At 38.9% G+C, this 27610-nt stretch overlaps 1 protein-coding gene across 1 annotated transcript in view; it reads left to right on the top strand.

Annotated features, from left to right (window-relative positions):
* The window catches only part of Usp13 (ubiquitin specific peptidase 13), a 103580-nt gene extending 84005 nt beyond the window's left edge, over positions 1–19575 (top strand). The window contains exons 18-21 of the mRNA XM_026382922.2: positions 908–1074; positions 2539–2692; positions 13131–13215; positions 14750–19575. Coding sequence (XP_026238707.1) covers positions 908–1074; positions 2539–2692; positions 13131–13215; positions 14750–14843 — 500 coding nt within the window. The 3' untranslated portion in view covers positions 14844–19575. The remainder of the gene's footprint in view (positions 1–907; positions 1075–2538; positions 2693–13130; positions 13216–14749) is intronic.
* Positions 19576–27610: the final 8035 nt, after the last annotated feature.

Genomic DNA, 27610 nt, shown 5'->3' on the forward strand with positions numbered 1-27610 from the left:
TTTAATACATTCAGTTATGCAACCATTTTCACTACCTAATTTTAGAACACTTTTGTCTACCCTGGAGAAATCCTGTCCACATTAGCAGTCCTTCTTCAGCTCTTCCCTGACCCTGGTGACCTGAGTCTACTTTTTGGAACTATGAATTTTCCTCTTTTGGACATTTCATCTAAATATAATCATATAAGAGCATCATGTTTTCAAGGTTCATGTGTTGTCAGCGTAAATCAGTTCTTCATTACTTTTTAAGCCAAATAATATTCTGTTATACAGACATACCTTATTTTATTTATCCTTTCATAAGTTGATGGACAATTGGGTTCTTCCCACTTTTTATCTTTTATTAAGAATGCTGCTGTAAACATTGTGTACATGTTTTCTTTTTGTGTGTGAATAGATGTTTTCATTCTCCTGAGAGGAATTGCAGTCATGTGGTCACCCCATGTTTAACTTTTTGAGGAACTGCAAAACAGTTTTACACAGTGGGCTGAACCATTTTACATTCCCTTTTCTTCTAAAAGCTCTATAGTTTTAGGCCCTACTTTTGGATCAGAGACGCATTTTGAGCTAATTTTGCTCATGGTATGAGGTAGGGGTCTGACGTCATCATTTTGTATGTGGTTAGCCAGTTGTTCCAGCATCCTTTGTTGAAGAGACTGGCCTTTCCCACTGAATAGTCTCATTGAAAATTAGTTTACCGTAGATAGATGGGATTATTTCTAGACTCTCAATTCTGTTCAGTTGATCTACATCTTTCCTTATACCAGTCCCAGACTGACTTGATGTTGTTAATGTTGTAGGTATTTTTCCTTCTTATCTCTAAAATGTTGTTTATTTCAAGACAAAAAAAAATAAAATAAAATAAATGAAAGAGTCTGGAGTGTGATCATTTTCTCATTTTCCTCAGATTTTGCTGAACCGCTGACCATCCCTGGTTATGGAGGAGCAGCATCTGCTGGAGCCTCTGTATTTGGTGCTACTGGATTGGACAATCAACCTCCAGAGGAGATCGTAGCTATCATCACCTCCATGGGATTCCAGCGAAATCAGGCTGTGCAGGCGCTACGAGCAACGGTGAGTGTCAGGGACTGGGTGTGTGGACACCCCTGTCCTATTGAAGGTGGTTTGTATTTCTTTCAGAGCAGATGAGACTTTGTAATGTTCTTTGGTCATTTTAAATCACATTTATCTGACTTGGCCCATAAAAACTGGCAAGCATATAGTGTATGTAAAGTTAATCTAAATGATTGAAGAAATCATGCACTGGATTTAAGAATAAAGAGATTATAAATCTAGGGCAAGATGACCACACTGCAAGAAACTCCATATTATCTGGATCACAGATTTGACCTGGAGCTTGCTGTAGCCTTAGAACCAAGAGGGATGCATGAGTCCATGTTCAGTAAGAAAGTTCTTTAGGTGAAAGCGATGCTTTTCTGATGTCGAGACATTGGAGAAATGTCTCTTGAAAGCCCCCATAGAAGATGGAATGGCACCTTAGAATTTTCTGCTGCTGTTTTTCTCTTTAAAGAGAAGGTTTTTCCAGTACTTAGGAATGTCCTGATATTATCAGGAAAGAAAGGACCGTGAAACTGGAACATGGTTAGAAATCTTCTTTTTGCAATATGATATCTATTTAATATTCAGGGAAAGTACTTTTTTTTTTTTTAACCCACCCTTCCTTGCCACATCTTGGTCCATTTTTGAGTGGATGTCTGTCACCTGTTCCTCCATGCCTATCCTGACTGGGTATACCTCGTAGGATCTGTTGCAGAAGTCACATTGGTTCTTGACTGGCTCATGGGATGGTGGCTGGAATGATGTGTCTTTGTAAAATGCTCAAAATATCTCAATTGGAGTTTCTCACTTAGGGTACTTTCTTGTGCTCACTAATTTTATTTGCTAGAGGGTTTCCTTGGAGTGTCTATGTCTAAACAAGTTCTTTAACCTGCTAGTGGGATCACAAATAGGGGAAGACAGAAATGCTTCCATGGTGAATTGATTTGAGCTGCATAGAGGTCAGTTTAAAACAATAACTCATTAACCAAAGCATTAGTTGTCTCTACTGCAGCTCAACCATTCTCCCAACATTTGGGGAGAGGAGATATAACAAAGTACAGAGGTGGGTCCCCTGCTATCTTGTAGAATTATCTGCAGAAAATGCAGTTGCTAGGGCAGGTAGTGTGTGCTGTCTCTGGGGCTGTAGAAGGGGCTGCACTTGACTGCCATCCCTTTGAATATCCTGCAGCATCATGATCAGTATCTCCTTGCAGAAATGCTGATCCAAGACTGACAGGGGCTTTGGAATGCTGATGGGCTGCTTAGAACTGGTTCCCAGTGAATCCAGTCACAAGCCTGGGTCAGGAGACTTGCAGAATGCCTGCATATCATATGCAGAGTCAGAGCTTCTTGCTCAGAGGCACTTAGGACTAATGAATTCAAGCTTCTTGCCCTATCTGCTAGTCATCTGGTTCAAACGGTCAAGATTTAATGAGGCCCAGGGACTGCATGCATCATAAAAATGTTTTATTTTATTAGAATAATAACCTGGAAAGAGCACTGGACTGGATCTTTAGCCACCCTGAGTTCGAAGAAGACAGTGACTTTGTGATTGAGATGGAGAATAATGCCAACGCAAACATTATTTCTGAAGCCAAACCTGAAGGACCTAGAGTCAAGGATGGATCTGGAAGTAAGTTCTTGTCCTAGACATTGTCTCAGCAGTCATGACTGAACATTCAACTCTTCTTCTTCCCCTCACCAATACATATCCCAACCTTTTGCATCATTTGAAGTTAGTGTGGATCCATCTCCTAAATGGTGCATTCTGCCACTTTGCCTAGAACCCAGGTCTGATAAAGTCTAGGTTAATTCAGAGTCATGTCACCTAGTAGTGTGTGTGTGTGTGTGTGTGTATGTGTGTGTGTGTGTGTGTGTGTGTTTCATGCCAATTTTGACTTTGTCTGTTCCTTTGAAGTTGATTGTTTTCATGGACCATGGGAGCTTTTGTCAAAAAAGCTGTGTTTTGAACAGTAGAAAAGCAGTCTCAAATCCTTGACTGTGTCATTGCCAGCTGCTGAGAATTTTCTGCAGGGCTATCTCCGTTGACATAGGCCTTTTATAAACAGATGCTACATATGTCACTGTGTGCCTAGATCTGTTCTACACACTGTGCATTTGAACACTCGTTTAATCATCACTACAACCCATTTTAACAGGCGAAAAAGTGGAAACTTGGAGAGATTAGGTACTTTGTCTAAGGTCACACAGCTCTTAAGAGGCAGAGGCAAGATTCAGATGCAGAATCCATGTTCTTAACTATTATGACATCCTGCCTCTTGGGCTGTTGTTGCCTACAGGGTGATGTTTAGCTCTGTAGTCTGGCTTCCCCAGCCCTCCTCGGATCCCAGCCTCCCTTGCTCTGTGTTTGTTAGTTCCTCTGCACCTCCTGTATCTGCAGCTTGGATGCCTGGTACTGTGTCATCACCACGAGTATACTTAGCTGTCACCCACTTTCTTTTCGCTTCCCTCCAAGCCTTGCTAGGTTAATCTCTATTTGTCAGATATCCTTCTTTTTCTCTGCCACACAGAAAAATCTTTATTGTTCTTTAGAACTTGGCTGCAGATTTCATTTCTCTGTTCTGCTTTCTCAGATCCTTATTATACTCATAATCGGCCCCTATGTATTACATATTCTAGTAATAGTTACACCAATATTGATAATGCTTTCATTTGTGCCACATTCTCCCAGTAGCCCTACTATTCCCATTATACAGGTGGAGTAACTGAGGTAGAGAAGGGTATGTAGTTTTTTGAGTCCACATAGACAGTGATAGGTAGAGCCAGAATAACAACCCAGGCAGTCTGCATCCACAGCCAGTGCCTATAATCACTACAGTGTATTTGTTCTTCTCTTTTTAGAGGTATCACATTAATCTTGCCTTAAGGTTATTTTTGTAGCTCTCTGTGCCTCCCTTTTCACTGGGAGCTTAGACAGGACATAGGCCATTTTATGAAATGGATGGTGTCTGATAGAAAGCACCGAGTAAAGAAAAGTCAGATTTAACTAAATCTATATTTCTAGCATTCGATCCCTGATCATGGAGTTGTGGGTCTACTCACTATTGCTCTCACCAGACTTAACCTGTATGTGTTGATCTAGAGCTGGAGAGAGAAGGTGGAAGGGAAATGTTCTTCTTTTAAAATAAAAAACAAAAATGTATTCACCGAAACCGTTATAATCCCAACCCGGTAAGGAAAGGGTAAGATGTAGTTCTCCCAACTCTCATGTTCATCTAAAGGGTCTGGCATCACTTTTCAGAAATCCCAAGTTTGCCTAAAATATTAGAAGCCATAATGGACAAGTTGCTCAATAATTCACAAGCAGGGTTCTTTGCATGTTCCCAGTGCATCTGTTCACTGCTTCTTCAACTTGCTGCTATAGACTTTTTTTTTTTTTTTTTTTTTTTTTTTTGAGATGATGAGTCCTTCCCAGAGAAGGAGTAAACTTCTGTAAGTAAAGATGGGGCATTTGGCTGCAGGGGGAGATCTGATCACTGGGTTTCCTTTCTTCTGATGGAGTTTGAGGCACTGATCACTTTCTCATATGGCTCTTTGCTAAAGGACAGCCGTGTCACCTCCTCAGAACATACTGAAACTCGGAGCCAGTCTGAGGTAGTCCTGGTCCTGCTGGGTTTCAAGATGCCTCCTCAAATAGGATGCTATGGTGATGCAAAAGCACCCGTTAAGGCACTATGGGTCAGACTAGTGGGTGGTGACTGAGGAAGGGAAAGGTGCACTGTGAGATGAGCTGTGAGAATCCATAGACAGGATATAAAGGCAGCAATAGGGGAACAATTTAATTATGGAAAAAGAAAAAAGGCAGACCCCCCTATCTTGTCAAATGCATCGCGAGTCTGATTTTGCAAAAGAACAAATGTTTTTCACTGTAGCTTCCTAGTCCTGGGCCTAGCCCACAGTAAGGGACCAGTAAATAACTGATTGAAGGAAGAGTTAAATGAATGCCCGGAAGTAGGGGGCTCGGTGTTTCTCTGCCTGCCTCAGTACTGCCGAGGAACTGTCAGCATACCATTGTGTTAAGTCACGTGAATCAAAGAAAAGAAGAAATCTGACTTCCTGTACTTTGTTACAGTAGCCCCTGAACTTGTATGTCACTCATTGCTTTCTTTTTCCTTTTTTAAAAAATTAGGCCAGGGGTGTAACTCAGTGACCCAGTTCTTGCCTAGCATGTGCCAGGGCCTAGGTTTGACCCTCAGTACTGAAAATAAATTTACATTGTTTATTTTTCTTATGATTAAAAAGATGTATATTTATTTTAGCAAGTTGAGAAAATATAGGTATATGAAAGAGGAAATTAAAAAATATAATCCTACAATCTGGCAACCATCACTAATAGAATTTTGTGTATGTTCTTTAGACCTTTCAGTGCGTTCAAATGTATAAAAATCAATGTACATATATATAAATTTTTAAAAATGTAATATTCTCTTTATACATTCTATTTTAGACCCCTAACGGTGGCTTTACATATACATTTATCTATATCATTGAACATGTGTTAACGGTGTTCTATTATATATATATGTCCCATAATTTATGTGCCTAATTTTAAGCCATTTAGATGTTTAAATGCAAGATTGTTACAGGAGGACTTTCAAATAATGGAAATGTTTTTATATTCAGATGATAGCAGTGAATTTTAAATAAAGATTTTTTTAAAATATTTTTTTAGTTATAGATGGACACAATACCTTTATTTGTTTATTCATTTTTTATGTGGTGCTGAGGATCGAACTCAGGGCCTCATATGTGCTAGGCAAGTGCTCTACCACTGAGCCACAACCCCAGCCCCAAATAATGAGTTTTTTAAAGGATGGATTCAGTTTATAGAACTCCAACAAATGCCTGACTTAATCCCTATCCAGGGAATAAATATTTGTTCAACATTTAACTTTCTTCCTTCCTTCTTTTGTTAAAAATAATGTTGTAATGAACAGTATTGTGCCCTCATTTCATTATTTCTTTAGGGAAGTTTCTTTCTTTTTTGGGGGGGGTACCGGGGATCGAACTCTACCCTTGAGCCACATCCCTAGCCCTATTTTGTATTTTGTTTAGAGACAAGGTCTCCCTGAGTTGCTTAGCACCTTGCTTTTGCTGAGGCTGGCTTTGAACTCTTGATCCTCCTGTCTCAGCCTCCTGAGCTTCTGGGCTTACAGGCATGCACTACTATGCCTAGCTCTTTTTATTTTTTAATTTTAAAACAGAGTTGTGTTAAGTTGCTTAGCGCATACTAAGTTGCTGAGGCTGCTTTGAACTTGTGATCCTTCTACTTCAGCCTCCTGAGTTGCTAGGATTACAGGCTTGTGCTACTGCGCCCAGCTCTTTAGGGGAAGTTTCTGAAGAGAAGTTTTTGAGTGAGAAATGCAGATTTTTAAGACAGTGCAGTTGACCCTCACGTGACCCTCTGGAAGCACAGTGCTGGCCAGTGCTGGCTGTGTTGGTGACTCTCCTCCCCAGCCTCTCCTGCGGTGCTGTCTGGTTGGGCATTTCATTTCTTTATTGCTTCGTTGGTTTCCTCCTGTGTTAATGGCTTCCTCACTTCCATTGGCTATTTCCCCATTTTTATTGAGGTTTTCAGGTATTTTTTTAAAAAATTGATTTGTAAGAGAGCGTCCTGAGTTGTAGATTAGCTTGGGAAAGCCTCAGAGCTTTACAACATTGATTTTTTTCCAGCCAGGAACACGTCATGTTTCCCCATCTCCTCCCACTCCACAAAGCTGTGTGTTTCTCTGTGCAATTTTTTCCTTTACCCGCTTATTTCACGTGAGTCATGGCATTTTATGTTTTGTATTGGGATGGAGGTGAAAGTCTGTTTGTCAAAAAACTGTTTATTGTGTTGTCCTACACATTTGAGGCCTAGCACCTAACTTTCTGTTGTTTAAAAAATTTTCAACAGTGAGAAACCAGTCCTTCACTCTGACCTATTTGGGCTTCTACTGTTTGCAAAATCATTTGTGTTTCCCATTGTACTTAATGAGTGTCTATTTTTTTTTTTTTTAACTCCCTGATTGCCTATGTAATTAACATGTGATTAGGCTGAGAGGCTCTGATTATTCAAAACCTGATCTGGCTCCTTCAGGCTCATCCCTATTATGGTTCACAAATCATCAGTGGCAGCTGAGATTTCCCAGCCAGGGTCAGAGTGACCATTTGCTTGGTGGTGGGCTCCAGCATGGAATGCCACCAGGAGGAGCCGAGACCCAATGGTCTACTTGAAGCCTCTGAAAACTTCTTCCTACCTGGGCTCTCATTCTCATTCCACTTCAGCACCTGTTTCAATTCCCACTTTTTATTTCTTATTGATAGTCAAGAGGAAGCCGCTCTGTGGAGTAACCTAATTTCTATGAAAGTATGAGAGCTCTATTAAATTTGGAGAGAAGTATTTGATATTTGGAAAGATTGGTAATTTTGAGCTGACTGGGGTTGGGGAGGCAATCTGTAGACTCTTTAATATCCTATCCTTGTTGACAGCCGCCTTTAAGTTGTTATGATTTATCCAGAAGCTTCTTTTCATTTATTTATTTATTTTTTGGAAATTCAGAAGTTTGTGTGAAAACTCCAAATTACCCTCCCTCCCTGTTTTTTTTTTTTTTTTTTTTTTTCCCTTAGAGCAGAGTGATAGAAATCAAGCTGTTGGGAGTAGAAATCGTTTGCAGATATATAAGTCAAGTGTTAGTAAATTAGGACTATTATCAACTGCTTGTTGTACAAAGGGAGTTATAGATAGATATAGATACATATTATGGGCTGTGGTTGTAGCTAAGTGGTAGAGTGCTCACCTCGAATGTAGAAGGCACTGGGTTCGATCCTTAGCACCACATTAAAAAGAAAAAATAAAGGTATTATGTCCATCTACAACTACAAAAATATTTTTAAAAGATACATATTATTCAAGTTAGGAGTTGGATGAGGAAACCCAGTTAATCTCCCCAGAAGGCAGCAGAGTTTCTGGGGTTGTAATGGGTGTATCAAGGAGTCTTTGGACATCTCTGTGTTTTGAGCACTGAAAAGTCAAGGCTCATCATTGGAGATTAAAATGCACACACAGAGATAGCAGTGACAAAGATGAAGCACTTTATTGTAAGCTGCTGCTAGCTTATATAGGAAATGAAAGTCAGTTATCCTAAAACAGGAACCCCCTGGGACCAATCATAGTAACGGTCAGGTCATTATCTGCGGTGCATGAGATTCATGGGGGTCACGAGCTGTTCACAAGCCCAGATGGGTGAACCAAAATTTGAAAACTACATGTTATTTGCCCGCTGCCATGTTACATTCATGGACCTATTATTAGAAAAACCTAGGGAATCCTCAGGGAAACTCCCAACAAGCACTCCCTGTGGATTGATGAGATATTACTGCTTGATATATGAATGCAGATGCTATAATGGTTTGTGAAAATGAATTCATATAAAGGCCCTCTGGAATCTAGAGTTGTTTTTCCTCCCTTTGTATTGTTAAAGCCATAATTTTCCAGAGGGCAAAATCATAACCTTCAAGTGAATATAACATGAACACGTATCACAGGTTTTCTTTTAACTGATGTTACACCTTATTTAACAACATCTGAGAAGCTAGGATATGTACAGACAACTTGACCAGGAAATTTTAGGATAAGATGGCTGAGTAAGTTAAAATATGAATTAATGTCTGTCAGGACCACAAACTCATGAGGTTATGAGTCTGCCTGGAGAGAAATTGTTTGTATCTTCAATAGACAAAAATCTACTAGTTAACAAGTGGCTTCCTAAGTCTGTGTGCATTCATCAGTACTAAGCAGTGGCTGAACCAAGCTCACCCCCCTAGCCAGGCAGCAGCGAACTTTCTCAAAAAGGCCAGATAATAAATCTGTTGAGTTTTGTGAGCCGTGTATGTATCTATCTCATATTTTCTCCTCCTCCTTCTCACCAGAACAAAAACAGTCTGTAGACTGGATTTGACCACTGTGTCATTGGCAAGTCCCTCTTGTGGATGATCTCTGGGTGATTTTCCTCCATATGACATTGAATGGACATGCTTCCTGCCTCTTTGACCTTGCAAGTTTCTTGAGATTTTTTTTGGCAGTTGCTTTCCCTAAAGAACAAACTCAGAATACAGTTGCTATTGTGTTGGGCGGGGAGGGTAGTGGTAAAATGTGATCTTTATTACTAGAAAGTTAGGAAGATTTTCTTTTCTTTTTTTTTTGCACCAGGCATTGAACCCAGGGGCGTTTAACCACTGAGCCACATCCCGAGCTCTTTTTATTTTTATTTTGAGACAGGGTCTTGCCAAGCTGCTGAGTTCAAGAGGCTGGTCTTGAACTTTGTGGTTCCCTTCCTTAACCTCCTGAGTCACCGGGATTATAGGTGTGTGCCACTATACCTGGCTGAGAAGGTTTTCTTAAAGTTTAAAAAGGACACATTTTATGGGAAGGAAGAGTGCTAGTTTCAGATCCAGTTTAATTCTGGTGGTTTAGAGGGTTAGTGTTCACGAGATGTGGGACATAGTGGTCAGGCGTGTCTACCTCTTCTACGCACTTTAAAAGTTTCTTGTTGGAAGTCAACATTTTTGAAGTATTTATATTGTCTCAAGATGCCTTTTTTTTTTTTTTTGTAAATCTACAAGAGAAGGAGTTGCTACAGTATTTTTTGGGAATGTGTGACATTCTTTTTATTTTTGCTCTGGAAACTTAGGGCTAAGAATCGACAGTAGATTCCCACATAACATAAAGTGGGCTCCATGGACTAGTACCAGTCTGTTCAGCAAATAGTTACAAACTATGAGATAGCATAGCAACAGAGTTAGCATTTATAAACTTATATAGTAATTTGTGAGCTGTATTCATATAAGAAGTAAAAAAGAATGGGCTTGCATATTCATTTTTCTAGTACTCAACTTTTATTATATTTTCCCCAAATTAAGAAGTATTGATTCTGGACAGACCCTTTGCTTACCCTTACTTCTATCATTCTTTCTCTCTCCAGGCTCATTCATTATTCAGTAGTCCATCCCTGGTCTCATCTTATTCATCCTTCATCATCATCATCATTTATTCACCTTGATTTTCTTCTTAGAAACAAATTATAAGTTGGCATTTTTTTTAAACCTGTTTAGGCTTTGCAAATGTGTTGAAAGAGATCTATTGGTCACTAGCAGGTGGTGTTGAATAGTGCACAAGGGTAGTTGCTGATGTTGATAAACATGGTTCATTTTAATTATGGGACCGAGATTTATACTAAACTTTCACATTTTAATTTTATGATTCTGAGCAAACACATGAATTGTTCCTAACCTCAGAGGGGAATGTGCCTTTGTGGGCTAAGGTGTAGATGTGTTGAGAGGCTCTGGATTTGTTCTTTTCTCTTGGTCTATTTTATCCATCATGACTGAGTCAGTGTCTGAGCAGCATTTCATTGGTGTGAGGCTGGTTTATGACAGAAGTGCTCATTAAACATTTTGCTGGATTGCTGAAGTCATCATTTTGGAAAACAGTTACTTGGGAAAGAAGGGCCTTGATTGGAGTATTGTGTCGTCTCTTCATTATTAATGAAAATTCTTTAGAGGGCTGCTACCTTTTGGGAAAGCTGCACTGTATCTGTCCAGGAGAGATATGGACCTCGGCTAGAGTTAGAACATGACGTGGAATTGTTCGAAAGGGATTCAGAACCACCTGAGGTCAAAAAAGGTCTCAGTCTACACCCTTTCCTGTGTATTGAGGCAGTGTGGTAGGCACAGAGTATGGACATGGGTAAGGTCCCTGGATCTCTTTTTTAAAAAATAAGAAGCAGGCATAAAGATTGTCATTCCCAAATGTTTGTACCTGTTGTCTGATTTCTAACCTGGGATTTTTTTTTTGTCAGTTGGATGTGATGATCAGCAAGAGAAACTTAGTTAACGATGGGAAAGGCAGGACTTTATACGTTGTTTGCTGCAAGAGTAATATATTACTGCAAGATACAGGAAGCCACTGAATGATTTGGAGGCAGACCAAAATTTGATTATCATTAAAAAATAACAACAACAGAAAACCTCTTGGAAGCTATACTGAGAGCAGTCAGTAGGGCTTAATGGAGTCCAGCTAAAGGACTCATAAAAATTCAGACTAGAGATGATGGTGACTTGAATTAGGGGTTACAAATGGAGATGATAAGAAATGATTGGGTTCTGGGTATATTTTGAAGGAAATACTGATAGGATTTGCTGCTGGGTTGGGTGGGTATAAAGAATATAAAAGAAAGTCAAGATTTTGTCCTGAGTTACAGGAAGCATGGAATTGTTATTGACTGAAATAGATAAGGCTGAGGGGAGACTGATCAATCATGGAAGGAGACTTCCTCAACTTGATTGAAGGTGCCTACCCCAAACCCCACTACTCATGTGATACCTAACCTAAAAGGCTGAATGCTTTCCCCCTAAGATCAGGAACAAGACAAAGATATCTCCTCTTGCTGTTTCTATTTAACATTGTAGAGGAAATTCTAACCAATTCAATTAGAAAGGAAAAAGAAGTAAAAGGTATTCAGATTATTAAGTAATACTATATTTGCAGATGACATGATCTTGTATATTGAAAATCCTAAGGAATCCATTAAAGAACTTGAATTAATAAGCGGGCTCAACAAGGTTGTAGGAAACAAGATAATATACAAAATTCACTTTTATTTCTATATATATGAACAATAACATTGCAGAAATGAAATTAAATATATAGTATCATTTACTGTTGTGGGACTGAATGAGATCACTCAGAAAGAGAGAAAGGAGTCTGGATAGAGCAGGGAGAAATGGTCTGGGGTCTAAGCTGAAGGTCACCAACATGCAAAGGTCAGGGAGGGCATAAGGCACAAGAAAGGGAGACAGCTGGACAGCCAGGAGAGTCATGTCCTGGGGGCAAGCACTTGAGGAAGGAGGAATTGATAGACAGGGTGTATGAGGCTGATGAAGAGCAAATAAGATGAGACCAAGGATCGACTACTGAATAATGAATGGGCCTGGAGAGAGAAAGAATGATAGAAGTAAGGGTAAGCAAAGGGTCTGTCCAGAATCAATACTTTCTAATTTTGGGAAAATGTAATAAAAGTCAAAATGAATATACGGGCTGGGATTGTGGCTCAGCAGTAGAGCGCTTACCTAGCACATGCCGGGCCCTGGGTTCGATCCTCATAAAAAAAATGAATGGAATAAAGGTATTGTGTTCAACTATAACTAAAAAAATATATATTAAAAAAGAAAATGAATATACAAGCCCATTTTAAAATTTCTTATATTCAGATATGAATATTGCTCACAAATTACTATAGAAGTTTATAAATGCTTATATACTATATAAGTTTAAAAATGATTAGCTGAAGGAATGTGAACTGAAATTGATTCACCAAGAATTACATGCAGAGTACTGTACTTGATGGCAAGAAGTACTGGTTAGGTAATCAACCTTAGTCTCATTCTCTAAGTTTCCTTGTTCAGAAAGCATGAATCCTGAAGTTTGCTCTCATAAAGGTTATAATCATGAGCAAGTCAGACATCTTGTATGGAGCATTATCTCTTCCTATAAATGGTAATAACTATTTTCCTTGTAATCCTGACATTTGTATGCTCTTTTATTCTGAATTGCTCATGTAAGTCTCATACAACCTTGCAAAGTGGGTGGGTGTTTTTTTTTTTTTTTTTAACCCCCTTGAAGAAACAAGATCAGAGATGAAACAACTTGTTCATTCTCATGCTGTTTGGAAGTACAGAGCCACAGCTACTAGTTTTAGACCCACAAGCTTGCTTCTGGATTTGGCTGTAAAATTTTAAATTCCCTTTCAGATTTGAATTTAACATCAGATATACTTTAACATTTTAGGTTTGGTATTTGTCAAATGAATGTGCATATAAAAATCTGCTGTCACTTTGGAGATGTGTGTGTGTGTGTGTGTGTGTGTGTGTGTGTGTGTGTATTGACAGTATGCCAAGGTAAATTGAGTTTGTCTTTCAGATCTATATAGTTGTTAGATTACATGATAGTTGGTAAGTGCTTTTGATTCTAGAAGTGCTATCTTATAACCAAATCATGTCTTTTTTTATAGTGTATGAATTATTTGCATTCATCAGTCACATGGGAACATCTACAATGAGTGGCCATTATGTTTGCCACATAAAGAAGGAAGGAAGGTGAGTCTTTTAGAGAACGTGGATGTTAGATGTGATTTATTGAGCCCCTACTATGTGCCAGGCACTCTACTTGATGCTTTATATGTTATCTCATTTTGTTTTCACAATGGTCTGCAAGGATGTAGTCTTTTAACACCATTTTATACATCCAAACACTGAGGCTCAAGGAGGCTGAATAACTTGGCCTTAGTTAGTAAGTAGTTGTGTCAGAGCTTATATTCAAAGGTATTTTTAACAAAAGTGCTTTCCCAAAGGTATTTTTGGGAAGGTGGGTTCCCAAAATAAAATGACATCCTGCAGCAGAATGCATGCCATATTTGGAACCCCCATAGGATCTCTGCATTTAGCCAACAAAATGAGAAAACCAAAATGCTGTCTCTAATTTAAATTTTAGATAAATAATGAATAATTTTTTAGTATAAATATGTTTCAAAGAATGGCATGTTTCTCATATTACCTGGGACATACTTATATTAACAAATGATTTGTTGCTTATCTGGTGGGAGTTAGTAGAATAACCTGTGTTTGACCTGGTGACCCTGAACTTCCAGTGAACTTCCATCAGCCCTGCATGGCTTCTCTACTTCTTTAGTAGGACTGTTAGGGGTGGAGAAGTGAGAGTGAGGCTGCTGCTCTCTTTAGAACTTCCTCCCCGAGTGCCTTTCCTACAGTCCCTGCTGTTCCCCTGAGTGCCCTTCCTATCTTCTCAACTTGATTAATAAAAATCAACATTGAGCACAGGGACAAGCATTTATAGTGAAATCTTTTTATTGCCAAGAATGACAATTTTTTAAAAAATAATTTTTAAAAAGGAAATATAATTTAAAAAGCAATAAAATTCATTGTCATTAATTTGTAAAATAAAAAAATATGTGAAGAATGTGCACTTGGGAAGCCTAAAGACAGTCAGTGTCTGTGTTTTAATATATTTTTATTGGTCTCATTGGAGGATATACACATACTACATATATGTAAATGTGTGTATTTACAACTTCTGTAATATCTTAAAGTGTGTACAGAGCACATATAATTTTTAGACCTGCTTTTCTTATTTTATTGTGACCCCTATTACATGTTCATATTATATGGGGATTATTTCCTCACTTCACCAAATTTTCTTAAAAGAAATTTTAATGTAGTCATAATGGTTCACTGCATAGATATTTATCTCTGCTTCTTAGCTAGTTTTATACCTAAGACTGAAATAAACATTGTCATACACAATTCTTTCCCTCAGTATCTAAGTCTACCTATGGATTTCTGTGAAGTGATTTGTGGCATGAAGGGCCTAAAATATTTAGAGGATCCTGATAGATTTAGTAACTGCAGTTTGATTGAGCTTAAGAATCAGAAAGCAATTGTGATTCCCCAGTAGGATTCTGTTCATTTTTACACAATAAATTGGACTTTGGTTATCTTATACATCTTGGTTATTTCAAGTACAATGCTCCATTTGATCATGTTATTTCTGCAAAATGCAAAGTGTTCTAAAACTGATATATATCCATCAACTATGTCTGTCTTTTGTTTTCAGATGGGTGATCTACAATGATCACAAAGTTTGTGCCTCAGAAAGGCCCCCAAAAGACCTGGGCTACCTGTACTTCTACCGCAGGATACCAAGCTAAACCTCACACATACGGATTGGCGAGAAGAAGCCATAACGCCTTTTTAATTTGCCAAAAAAAAAAAAAAAAAAGAAGAAAGAAAAAAATTTGAGACAAGCCAACATGAAGGAATACATGGGGGTATTTATAGTTTATTTAAAGAGCACGATCATTTGGCACCTTCTGAAATAGAATTGGGAAGAAATTTCTATTAGTGATGATACTCTATTGTAGATAGTTTTTATAAACATAGTTCAAGGAGAGGTTGGTATAAACAAAGGTATTCATATTGCTGGTGTGGCACCTACCATCAGCACATCAAAAATGGGGATGTGCCCCCAGCCCTCTGTTTCGCTTTGGAGGTCAAGAGATAGTGGCCTCCAGAGAAATCAATCAATGAGGCCCATGGTGTGGCCTCACCTACAGTAAATAAAAAGCCCACATTTTGTTTCATACAGAAAATCAGCAACTGGGCTGGGCTTTACTTGTGGCATAGTCTTTTTCATTACGCACAATAATTTCTGACCTATCCATGTATAATAGAACATCCACAGTGAAAGATATTTTTAATTTAAACCATATCAAAATTCATAATAACGACTGTATGAATGTGTGTGAGAGTGAGCGAGAGTGTGCGACCTTTCTAGTCCACTAGGAAATCTGTGATGGGTTGGCTTTTGAAGGCTAAATAGTTGGTATTAAGCATATCTGGAAAAGGCAAGTTAATATTTTGACAAAACTATAACTCAGGAACAGTTAAAAAAAATTAGTTCCCCACTTAGATTTTAAGGAGTAAAAAGGGCTGAGTTATTCCCTTTAAGTGTTGTCAAGAGAAATTCACTTGGGACTGTGACATTTGGTGGTATAATGCCACACGTCCACAGGAGCCTATGATCGTCCTTTGCCAAAGGTGGATGAATTCTCTTTTTCTTAGCAGCCCATTCCCCAAAAGGTGTAGTGTTTTATTTTTAGTTAGAATAGCTACTCTCTTCTTACACCACGTGGCAATTCCTTGGAATCTTGTTATACACCCCAACTTTGTGTGTCATTCTCTCGTCTCTGAGCTCTTTGCTTGCCTCCCTGTCCATGCTTTTCTGGGGCCAGTCTTGTTTCTGCCCTGTTTGGTTTGTCACCTCGTGACTTGCCCTCGATGCTTATTGGCTATGACTGACAATGTGATACAAAGACATTTAATATGTCACTGTAAAAGGCCACCCTTTCTATTTTGGTTATTTAAGTATTTTAGGTGCAACCTGGGATTATATCAGAGTTTCTAATACAAATAAAATGAGGAATAATTTTCCTACTGCTTTGTACCAAATCCCAGAGTCTCTGGAGTTTCTATTTCAGATTATTCAGTCAAATGAAGAAGGATTAATTGCTGTCTGCTTAACCCGTGTTTGTTCAAATTGATAGGATCTTTCTAGAAACTGTAGGAAAATAAAGCAGAACCAATTGGGGGAAATGAAGCACAGGCATGAGATTGGGATGTGTGATGAGTCTGGAGTAATCGGGATTGGTGGTGATCGGGCCCTGGCTCACAGGAGATCATTTATGCCCTGTGAGCGAGGGATGAGGGCTGGAGGCATATGGCCTTCAGACCTGGGTGCTGCCCCTGACAGTGTGGGCAAGGCCTTATCCTCCCTGTGCCTCACTCTCCTCATCCGCACAATGGTGTAGGACATCTGCCCTCTCTTTCTAGTCGTGCTGTGGGGCTCTGATGAGATTTGAGCCTTCACAGGTAGAAGGTGTGGCCCTCGGCGGGTCCAGTAGAGCATGCTCCCTGCCTGATGAGATTGGCAGAAGGGGGGAGCTCATGGTGCATTCTCTACTACACTGTGCCCAATGGTGTCACCTTCTGGTGTTGACTCAGAGGTCCTGAGCAGACCCATTCTCTTGCACAGGCCCCTGACTCTGGTGGAAATCCCCACACTAAGTAGCCTTACAAAATCCAGTGCCCTTGGGGCCAACTATTGTGAATAATGTCTCCAAATACTCATCAAAAATGACTTGTTTTCAATGATGTTGCAAAGCCAAAGGCCTTTTGGGGGCAGGAGGGGACAAATTTAGATTGCATTGTATACAAAGACAGCATGTGTATTTTGAACAGACTGAAAATTTTGTAATAAAATTTTCCAAAATTAATGGCATAAAATCTGTACTTAAGATTACAGGCTCTAAATTATTTGGTTTCCCTAGGTAGAAAACATCATTTAGCCCTTTTGATGCCTAAAACATACCGTAAAGAAAGTGTACTACGGCTGCCTTTTTTCTGTCTCACGAAACAAAGGGCTATTTCTACAAGGCAAGGTTTTGTATATGTGCTATTCTTTATTTCAGATCTAGACTTGGAGAAAACTGGAGGAAACAATGGATTTCTTTCCTGTTTAAGAAAATGTATTTATATGTGTCTCTTAATATATATATAAGCAGGTTCCCTGGAATAAAAGTCTGGAATGTGCTGCTTAGTATTACACATAGATGTAGACAAGATTATTTGTGATGGAAAACTGGAATAACGTGTGGGTTGTGTCAACTGATCAGCCTGTTAAGAGTCCTCTGTGTGAGGCTTGGTGGTATAATTGTGAAGTTCTCACTGTATGTAGGTGTCTATGCGAAAGACAACGCTTTCTTCCTGTAAATACCTTTTGATATCTTTGTGTAGAATCCCAATGAATGTGTCTTTGGAAAATATAATGTATCAAAATTTTTTATTTTGTCCATTGATCTAAACGCCCAAATAACTAATCAGAAATTCATTTTGGTTCAGAGTGGGATTTTTCTTTTAGAGTAAAAATATATACATATGCAGAGAAAACTATGGAAAGATTCATGCTTTAATGACATTTTACATCAATATTGCTTCAGTATTTTTGAAATGACCAGCCTGTTTTCTCAAACCTACAAGAGAATGTGCCTGCCATTTCCCCATTGCTTAAAAACTTTGGGCTCCCTGCATCATTTACCTGAGCCAGAGCCTCACCTGCAGTACACAGAGAAAACACCCAGGTTTGTATCCCAGCTCTGCTTCTACATCTGGTGGGACTGAGTCACTTGACCTCTCTGGGTTTTTGTCTTTTAAATGACCAGAAAAACTCAGAAGTCCCTTCCTGCCCTAACATTCTATTCTATTGTTATTTTCCTGTGGTCACTACCAGAATCAAACATGTGAAATGTAGGGATCACTTAGAGGTTTAGATGTTCAGTTTTTAGATTATTGCAATTTATACACCCCAATGTAAGACCTGTGTCATTTTTAGGGTTTCCACTTCATCTCTATTGCTGCTCTACTCTCCTTTCTCTGGTAACCATCTCATTTTTTCCCCCACTCTGGAAATTCAGAACGTTCTAGTCTGTGAGGTACTTTGCTATCATCCCTCTCAAACAACGAAAACAATCCATTCAGAACACCACCTTGGAAGAGCACCAGAATGACCTTTGGTTAAGTCCATAACATTTGCAGAATATTTTAAACTTCTGATTTGGTTATAGATCACTATGATCTCCATATGGATGCTGGAAAAGGTGTCTGTCCAAGAAGGAATGTCATTTGCCTCATACAGGTATCCCTGCTGCTAAATCTCAGAGTTCAGACTGTCTGTGGGGAGATGGCTGGGACCAGGGGCAGGACCAGGGGATGAGATTAGGTGAACATGTGATTTTTATCCTTTAGGTAAAAAAGCCCAGGCCACAGAAGGTTCTGAACTCCTCTGTTGGTGTGTACAATTGTCTACACAGTATCATAGAGATTTTCTACTCAACAAATTGTCCTGAAAGAGTTTGCATGAAATTGTCTAGATCTGTGCTTTTCATTCAGCACGGTATCCACATATGGCAAGTGACCCTTGGAATTTGGCCTGTCCAAATTGAGATCGTGCTGTGTGCATAAAATGCAGTGCCAGATCTTGAAGGCTTCATACCAGAAAAAGAATATAAACATTTCATATCACTAGTTTATATTGATTATATGAAACATGAAATATTAAAATTAATGTCAACAATTTTAATCTGTTTTTAATGTGTCTAGTGTAAAAATTTTAAATTAGATGTATGTTGCAATGTTGCTATTCTGTTAGTGCTGCTCTAAACTCCCATGGTGTGAGATAAGCAATGCCATACCATAGGTAGGAAGGTAATTCTGCAGAGCATCCAAATAGAAGTGACACAGATATTTTTGCTGGAGTCAGAAGCACTGTGGGGGCACAGATCATCTTCCAGAAAGCAGATTTTCCTCCCAAACACACACACACACACACACACACACACACACACACACACACACACACGAGCCCCAAACTGCCTTCTTTCAGCTTTGTCTAGGAGCTTCTACCTTTGCACTTACTTTTCTAGCATCTTCCAGGTGCCAAGGATGTTGGCCACACGAGGGTGTTGAGCATCGTGGTTTCACTTTAGGCAACATTCTCTTGTGGTGTCGTCGTCCATACCCCCCGCCCCTCCCCGTCCTTGTTGAGTCTGTTCAAAGCTGGGCGTGGTGAAATGCTGTGCTAACCTTGCCGCTCTGGATGTGCTGTTTCTCTTGGCCTGGGCAGAGGCTGAACCCGTGGCCTGTGCCCACTTGCCCAGCACGTTTTGATGTTGGTTGCTGAAAGAGTTTTTATTTATTTTATTTTGCACTGGGCACAGTTGTTGTTTAAACTATCTCGAATGTTTTGGGAGAGTATTTGCCTGTGATGAAAAGAGATGGATGATTTATTGCTTCGATTGTTTTAAATTAAAAGCTATTCTCACAATCTGAGGTCTCTTCATGGCTCTTGTTTTTTTTTTTTTTTTTCTTCTTTTGAAAAATGCCAAGTACACTGATTTTGCTACTGATGGTTCTCATCCATCAGGGGGAAATACTGGAGACAATGACTAACTTCATTTCTTTCTCAGATTTCTTGGTGTGGACAGGTAGCTTGAGTGGCTGCTTGGACCCCACCCAAGGTGGGACATTAGTGATGGCACACTGTGCAGGAGGGAGGGGCTGGGAGGGAGAGGTCTGAGGTCTTTAAGTCTTTCCCTGCTGGATGCTAAGTCACTTAGGGAAGTAATGGGACAGACCTTTCTTTGGGTTCTTGACTCTCAGTTGTATAATGGTCTCTGTAAGGCAGGTAAGAGCAGGTAAGAGACTTCAGCATTTCTATGACACCACATTTCTAGAGTATATGGGTTTCTTATTGCTGCTGTGACACAATACCACAAACTTACTGACTTACAACAATACATTTATTAAGTTAGAAGTCTGAAAATGGCTTATGGGAATAAAAATCAAGGTTATCAGCAAGAAAGCTGCAGAAAGAGTCTATTCCTCCATTCCTGCTTTTTCCAGCTTCGACAGGCTGTTTGGATTCCCTGGCCCATCGCCTCCTAGCAGATTGACATCTGTCCAGCCTCTGCTTCCATTGTCATGCCTCCTTCCAATGACTCTCTCACCTCCCTCTTATAATGACCATTACATTGGGCGTACTCAGATAATTCAGAATCCTCTTTCCATAGAAAGACCCTCAGTCACATCTGCAGATTTGCTTTTACCATGAAAGGTAACATATTCACAAGGCTTGGGGATTAGAATGTGGAATTGGGTGGGGGCATTATTTGGCCTAACTCATAGGGCATGCTGTTAAAAAGTACTTCTATTTACTGGGCATGGTGGTACATACCTGAAAGCACAGGGCCTACGGAAGCTGAGGCAGCAAGATTGCAAGTTTGAGGTCAGTTTGACTTTGGTAAGCACTTAATATCTAGAAATGCAGTCTTCTTACCTGTGCAATGAGCATAACAATACTGAGATGAGTTATGTAAGAAATCTAGCACTTTGGTAGACTCAGAGCATTTTTTACATCACCATCTTATCTATCTAGCATTTGTACTCTAAGGAGGTTTTGATCCCTTGTTTCAGTCTAAAATTTTTTTTTAAAAAATCAAAATATACCAACATTGATGACAAAAATACTTTTCTGGAGATTATTCCATTAAGTCAACAGATTCATTATATACCATGGTTCAAATTCAACAAATAGCAAACATCTATGTTGTAAACAAACCAGATAAGGTCCTTACCCTTGTCAAATTTATTTTCTAGCAGGGAGAGACAGATGTCAACATAAGAAGTAAGTATAGATCATATAACGTTATAGGATCTTGAGTGCCATGGAGAAGAGAAACCACAGATCGGGGTTAGAGGGTAGATTTCAGTATAAATAAGTTACTCAGGAAAGTCATCCTTTCTAGGTGACATCTGAAACAAGATTCCAATGAAGTTGTATCATTCTGGTAGATACTTGGGGGAAAGAATGTAGTTGGGAAAGGGACTAGCTGGTGCAGAGGCCCCACAGTGGCAGCACATTTGGTATGTCAGATGAGCATCAAAGGCACCAGCATGGCTGGAGGGAAGGGAGGGAAGGGGAGTCTGGACAGAAAGTCAAAAAGGAGCCCAAGAGGCAATTGAGGGCTTTACTGTAGAGTACAATGGGGAACATTGTAGAGTCTTGATCAGAGCAATGACCTGGTCTAACTGAAGTTTTAATAATGCTCTTTGTTTAGACCAGATGTTAGGAGGGCAAGGGTTGATGCAGGGGCTACTGTGGTAAGCCAGGTGAGAAAATGGTAGCTTAGATGGGGGTGTTAGCAGTGGAGGCGGTGAGAGTGGTGAGATTCTGGATGCATTTGAAGGTAAGACCAGCAGGACTTCCTAATGCATAGGACATAAGGATGAGGGAATAAGAATAGCTAAAGCTGACCCCAAAGTTTTTGTCAATCAAATAGGAGAAGGAAGGGTTGTCAAAGTTGGGATGCTAGTGGTGGAGAAAGATGATCGGGAGTCCTGTTTGGGCTGTATAGAGTGAAATGCCTGTGAGACCTCCGTGGTTGATGTTGAGCAGGAAGATGGATACACAACTCAGAATTTTGGAGAAGTGTTCTAGACTGAAGATAAAAATTTGGGAGTTGTTGACATTTAGATGGTAGCTGAAACAATGAGGCAGGTGCAGTCACTAGTGGAGGGAGACAGGAAGTAGAAGAGATGGAGACACTGAGCCCTGGGCTACTTCTGCATAAGAAGTCGGGGAGCAGACCAGCCTGCAGGGGAGACTGACAGGAGCAAGTGCCAAGGGAGAAGAAAACCAAGAGAATGGTGCCTGGAGTAGAAGCTAAGGGAAGCAAGGGTCTTGCAGAGGCGAGAGCAATCAACTGATAACAACTGTGATAGGTTAAGTAAGATGAAGACTGAGGATCCGCTGTGAGACTGATAAACCTGGAGGGCATCAAGATCTCTGTGGGAACAGTTTTGGTGAAGGGTGGAAGGAGAAGGTTGAAGAGAGAAGGAAGGAGGGGAATTTCAAGTGATAAATGCCTGTAGCTCCTGAGGGTTTCTGCTACACAGAAAAGCAAAGAAGCAGATAATGAACGACGGGGGGGGGGGGGGGGATAGCATGGGTTCAAGAAAAGATTTTTGTTTTTTAAATGTGAGAAAAAAAGATGGACAAATGGAAAACAAACTATTGAAGATGACAAAAGAGAGATGGAAGGATTTCTGGTCAGGGATGGTATCTGGTGCCAAAGTGGAGAGTTGATATAGCCAGGGGTAAGGAAGTGGGAAGAAGGCAGAGACCAAGAGTGCCGGGAGTCTGGGGCCCTCTCCTCCCTGCTCTAATTTCTCTGTGAAATAGGAAGCCAGGTCATCAGGGGAGAAGGGATGGGGGAGTTTGGAAATTTGAAGAGAGGAGAAGGTGTGAAACAATATTTAAAAGTTGAACTCTTTTTGTTCTTTTACATTTTTTTCTATTTTAATGCAATTAGTTTAATTGGTGTTAATTCTGAAAATTCTATGAGATTAGTGGAAGTCATCCATGAGTTTTGGGCCCTTGTCTCAGTTTCACTATTATAACTTTTGCTAGTGTGAGTCTTCTTTTGCAGCCATCATTTTCTTTCTTTCTTTTTTTTTTTTTTTTTTTAAAGATTTGTAGGTTTAATTAAGGAGTATGTTTTACACACATATAGTTAAGGAATATGTTTTACATACATGTATATGCATAATTCTGCACAACCATTGGATCTGTAATAACTCACTTCATGAGTGGATCCCAACTTTGAAGGATGAGTACAGATAACCCCATCTCCAAAAAATTGAATTTTTGGAGGTACTGAGGTAGACTTTCCTTCAGATGGCATATAATACGTAACTCACAAAACATTACTTTTTATGCTTTTGACAAAGAAACCTAAAAAAATCTATTAAGGTAATCTTACCTAACATTTGTGGATTGTTCTCTTTTTTCTTCATATCAACTCAAACTAGGTGAATAATTTTTAAAAATGTATAACAGAATAAGTCTTTTATTTTTATTTATATTTTCTTTTTTTATTTATATATGACAGCGGAATGCACTACAATTCTTATTACATATATAGAGCACAATATCTCATATCTCTGGTTGTACACACAATATGTTCACATCAATTCATGTCTTCATACACATGGGGCCCAGTTTTGCCAGGTGAAAATTTGCAAATCTAAATTTTGTCAAGAAAATTTTTTTCTTTTGTCCATTTTTAATCAATAGCAAATTTTACTATGAGCAATGTTAGCTATTCTCTTAGCTACTTCTCTCAAGTCTTTTTTTTTTCCTGGCAAATTTTTAGTATTAGATGTGAATTTTAGTCAGTTTTAAATCTGGGAGTTTTTTAAAAATCTTGAACCATTTTTGTCTGAATTCTTTGTAATATTATTAACCACCATGAACTGGATAAAATTAAGAGGAAAAAAAAAAGGGACATGGGTGCCTATTGGGGTTAAATGACAGAATAGAAATATCTGTTCCAGGACTTTGGCATGTGGCACATTTCAGTAAATACTAGTTCCCTGTCTGTTTCTCTTTCAAAGTACTTGGGCAGGAAGGCTCATCTCCACCCATATCAACTTGGGTAAGTCAACTGAAGTTTGGGCCTACTGAGAATCAATAGTCTAGATCTACAGGAAAAATACTAGAATTAGTCATCAGTTTCCAAAATTCTGATACATGAATCTGATTACCAGATGCTGTGGGGTGGGTGGTGGGTGGGAGAACTGGGTTTGATCCCCAGCACTGTAAAAACAAACAAACAAACAAACAAACAAACAACAAAAAGCCCCAAATAGCAGGAAGCATTATTTATTATTTATTATGCTTCTAAGTTTTTTTTTTTGTGAGCCGTAAAATGTGTATTGCTTTAAGGATACTCGTAAAGAATTACAAAGAATTCTTCAAACCTTGGGCTGCTTCTTACATACACATGAAGAGAAGGAGCTATTTCAGGAAATTCATATAATTCACATTTAAGAAGTGGAGGTCAGAGACATGAGAGAGGCTTGAGTTATCGTAGGGGTGAGAGAAAGCCCTTGATTCACTACTAGAGAAAGCAATTTGACTTTATATAGCCCAGCTTTTTTACAACTTGGTTTTAAAGAGGAAAAGATGGAATGCCACCAATGTTAAGTGCTGCCAGTGATCAAAAGAGGGGACATTAAAAGAGAGAGAAAGGGGTGTTCCAACCCCTGCTCCCACCACTCTCTTCATCAGAGCCCAAGGCTCCCTCCATCACTAACCTGGCTGGTGGAGGATTTCATTTGTAAACATCCGGGGAACAGAAACTAGTCGTGTTATTGCCATCTCTCTTCTCCTTGGGGACAACTCTGCCCTTTACTTGCTCTGGGAAGCCCCTGTCCCACTCCACCCTGATCTCACACCCCACTGCTACCTCCCAAGGTCTCCCAGGGCTCACACCCCCTGCATCTTGACTGCACACCAAGCTCATTCCTGCCTCAGCATCTCAGACCAGCTATTGGATCTGCCAGGAATGTTATCTCCAGCTTCATTTGTCTGTGTCCTTGTTCAAATCTCAGCCCAATGTCACCTAAAAGAAAAACTTTTCTAACAACCTATAGATGAGGGAGCTTCTGCCCACTCATATACCTCATTTGCCCTGTTCTACCATGGGGCAGTGCAGGCATTCTTATTTGTTAAAGTATTTGCAGGTCTCTTTACACAGAAATATCTCTCTCTCTCTCTCTCTCTCTCTCTCTCTCTCTCTCTCTCAAGAAAGATTGATTTTGTTTCTTTACCACTGTATCTCACACCTAGAATAGTGCCTGCTTAGAGTCTCTACCCAATTATTGACTGACTGACTTCCCCCCAAGAAAGACCCTAAAGTGAAATACATTTTAATACTTTTATTCTAAAAAGGTCACAAATTTCAATTTCAGGTTAAATAGTATTTTAGTCTTAAAAAATTAACAAAGGAGGAAGGTTTTAAAGTTTTGTTGCATATCTAAAAATGCATTCCTGATTTCCAGATATCTCATGCAAGATCATATGCAGCGATAGTCATAAAAGAACCTTTTAGCCAGTAGTACAAATTGGATTCTATCCAATTCTAAGCAATTCTGATCTCCAAATTCCATTTTGAAAGATTCCTGAAAAGACCTTGAAGCCACAGACAAAGTTTATTGGAAAACATAGTTTAAAACTGCACAAATATAAATACAGTTTAATAATGTGAAAAAGGGAAGGCATGCTTCCAATAATAGTATAAAAATACTACCTTAATATTTTGGTACTTTGCAAATAATAAGCCATCTGAGTAAATTAAACACATCGGTATAAGAGGTTATTTTTACAGTAGTAATTTTATTTCAAAAAGCAATGCAGAGAAAGACCAAGATGAAGACTTCATACCTAACAGAGTTGTGCTATGATACATATTATTTCACTAAATCACAGATACAGTATCATGTAGTATGCCAATAACTTTTAAATTCCCCTTGTCATTAATTTACTATAGATCATTTAATTTGGGTTGGTGTTAATTTAGAAACTCAATGTAAACATTTAAAGTTATTTTTCTTCTGTGTCGTTTAATTCAGCTTGAAAATGAAATTCTAAGATTTTAAACATTATTGAGTATGATGAGGAAGCATCACAGAATTTGTCTAAAACAATGTTTTTAGATTAGACTAGATATGCAATAGTCATAGATATACAAAATATATAGAAATGTCTTTTCTAAATAGTTAATAAATACTTGTTATAGTTTGTAAAAAGTTTACTAAATTAATCAGTTTTTTTTCAACCAATGTAAACAAATTTGGGCAATGAAAATGGAGGGTTTGGGTTAGATGATATATGGAGAAAATGAAATAAAGTCGATAAAATCTAGGTTTGCTGTATTTCCTTGCTACTGGTAACATAGTCAATCGTGAACTCATTTTTCACATGGAACATTCCTTTTATGATATCCATGCAAAAATATCATATATATCGGTGAAAATACCAGATGTGCAAATGACCTGTGTGTGCCTCTTTGTCCTTTTCGTATCATACCACTTCCCTCACCAAAAAAATTTGAAGGAATAAAAAACAAAACCCAAAAACTAAAAGAAAACTATGCACATTTATCATTTAGAAAAAAATTGTTTCACTTTTTTTTTTTTTCCAAATCTTGATATTATTTCAGGGCAGGTTTTCTAAGTGTCCCACTGAGTGACACTCTGCAACATTGCGAGTTTAGTTCTCTTGCAGAGAAGGTTCTGAGGAAACAGTTGTGAGACAGGGACACTGGTTTCCAGAGTGTGTTATTTTGGATTTCTGCAGAGGTTGCAGGCATTGGAAACTTGGTAAGGCAAAATGCCACGTGAGAGGTTGTTGAGCTTCACACTTTGATATTTGTTTCCCTTTTAACTGTTCAGTGCCTCCTGCCATGGTCTTTGCTCTGTATGTGTGGGATTTGGTCTTTGAGCTTACATGTGTCGGGGGATATCAGTGTATGATGTGGGTAACAAAGCTCTTACTAACATAAGACTCCATTGTCTTACTGAGCTTTTTTTCTCTACTTCTGGTCTCTTTTCAAATAGGGGTTACAGACAATGGCAGAGAGTGAGAAGATTTCAGAGTTGATTCTCAGTGACTGTGAAATCACTGCTTCACTCCCAAACTTCCATGATTTTAGATCTATTGGTCAAATCCGTTCTCAAGGGAGAGGGGCCCAGGTAGCTCACCTACCATACACATAGGGCTATGTCAGAACAAAGCTGATACTCCACACACCTCATGTGACACTGTGTCATTTCTAAAGTGACATTTATGGAAATTAAGGCCCTATGTCCACTTTGCCTTATGATGATTTTTATGTGTCTGGGCATTTTTCTAACTTCCCTGCATTACTTAAAATGCCAGTTTTTCTAATTTTCTGAAACTTAAAAATTTTAAAAAATAAATTTTAAAGAATTTAGAGCCCAAACCTTAATGTACTGATGGAATGAACACGATTTAATTGAATAGCTTGCAGACACATGGATTTGTTCCAATTTGGTTCTGTTGTGCCCCAACTGGCTGTTAAGAGAAGCATTTGGATGTCTGCACCCAGATTCCTCAGAGCTTTAATTTGGCACCAGCTGCAACATTGCACAAAACAGACGTGAATATCTGTCAAGTTCAATGTGATTGTATGAAATCAATCTCAGGGATAGGATAAAAGCCAAAAAAACCCCAAAAACCTGAAACACAAATTTCATGAAATTGCTCTCTTGTTCAGGAGCAAGGAAAAATAAGCTAACCTATGAGACTTAATCATGCATGGTGTAAATTTACATTCAGTAAAGTTATCTTGCATGCTTTGGTTAATATTTGAGTAGGCAGATTTGTAAGTACTAATGCATGCGATATTTTTGTACCTGAGGTTATATGTTTTGCTTTTTAAAAATTGCCTTTTTACAAACTTTTGCCAGAGTTCATCTCTGAACACTCAAAAAATAT

The sequence above is a fragment of the Urocitellus parryii genome, chromosome 2 (genome assembly GCF_045843805.1).
Source record: "Urocitellus parryii isolate mUroPar1 chromosome 2, mUroPar1.hap1, whole genome shotgun sequence".
NCBI classification, from domain to species: Eukaryota; Metazoa; Chordata; class Mammalia; order Rodentia; family Sciuridae; genus Urocitellus; species Urocitellus parryii.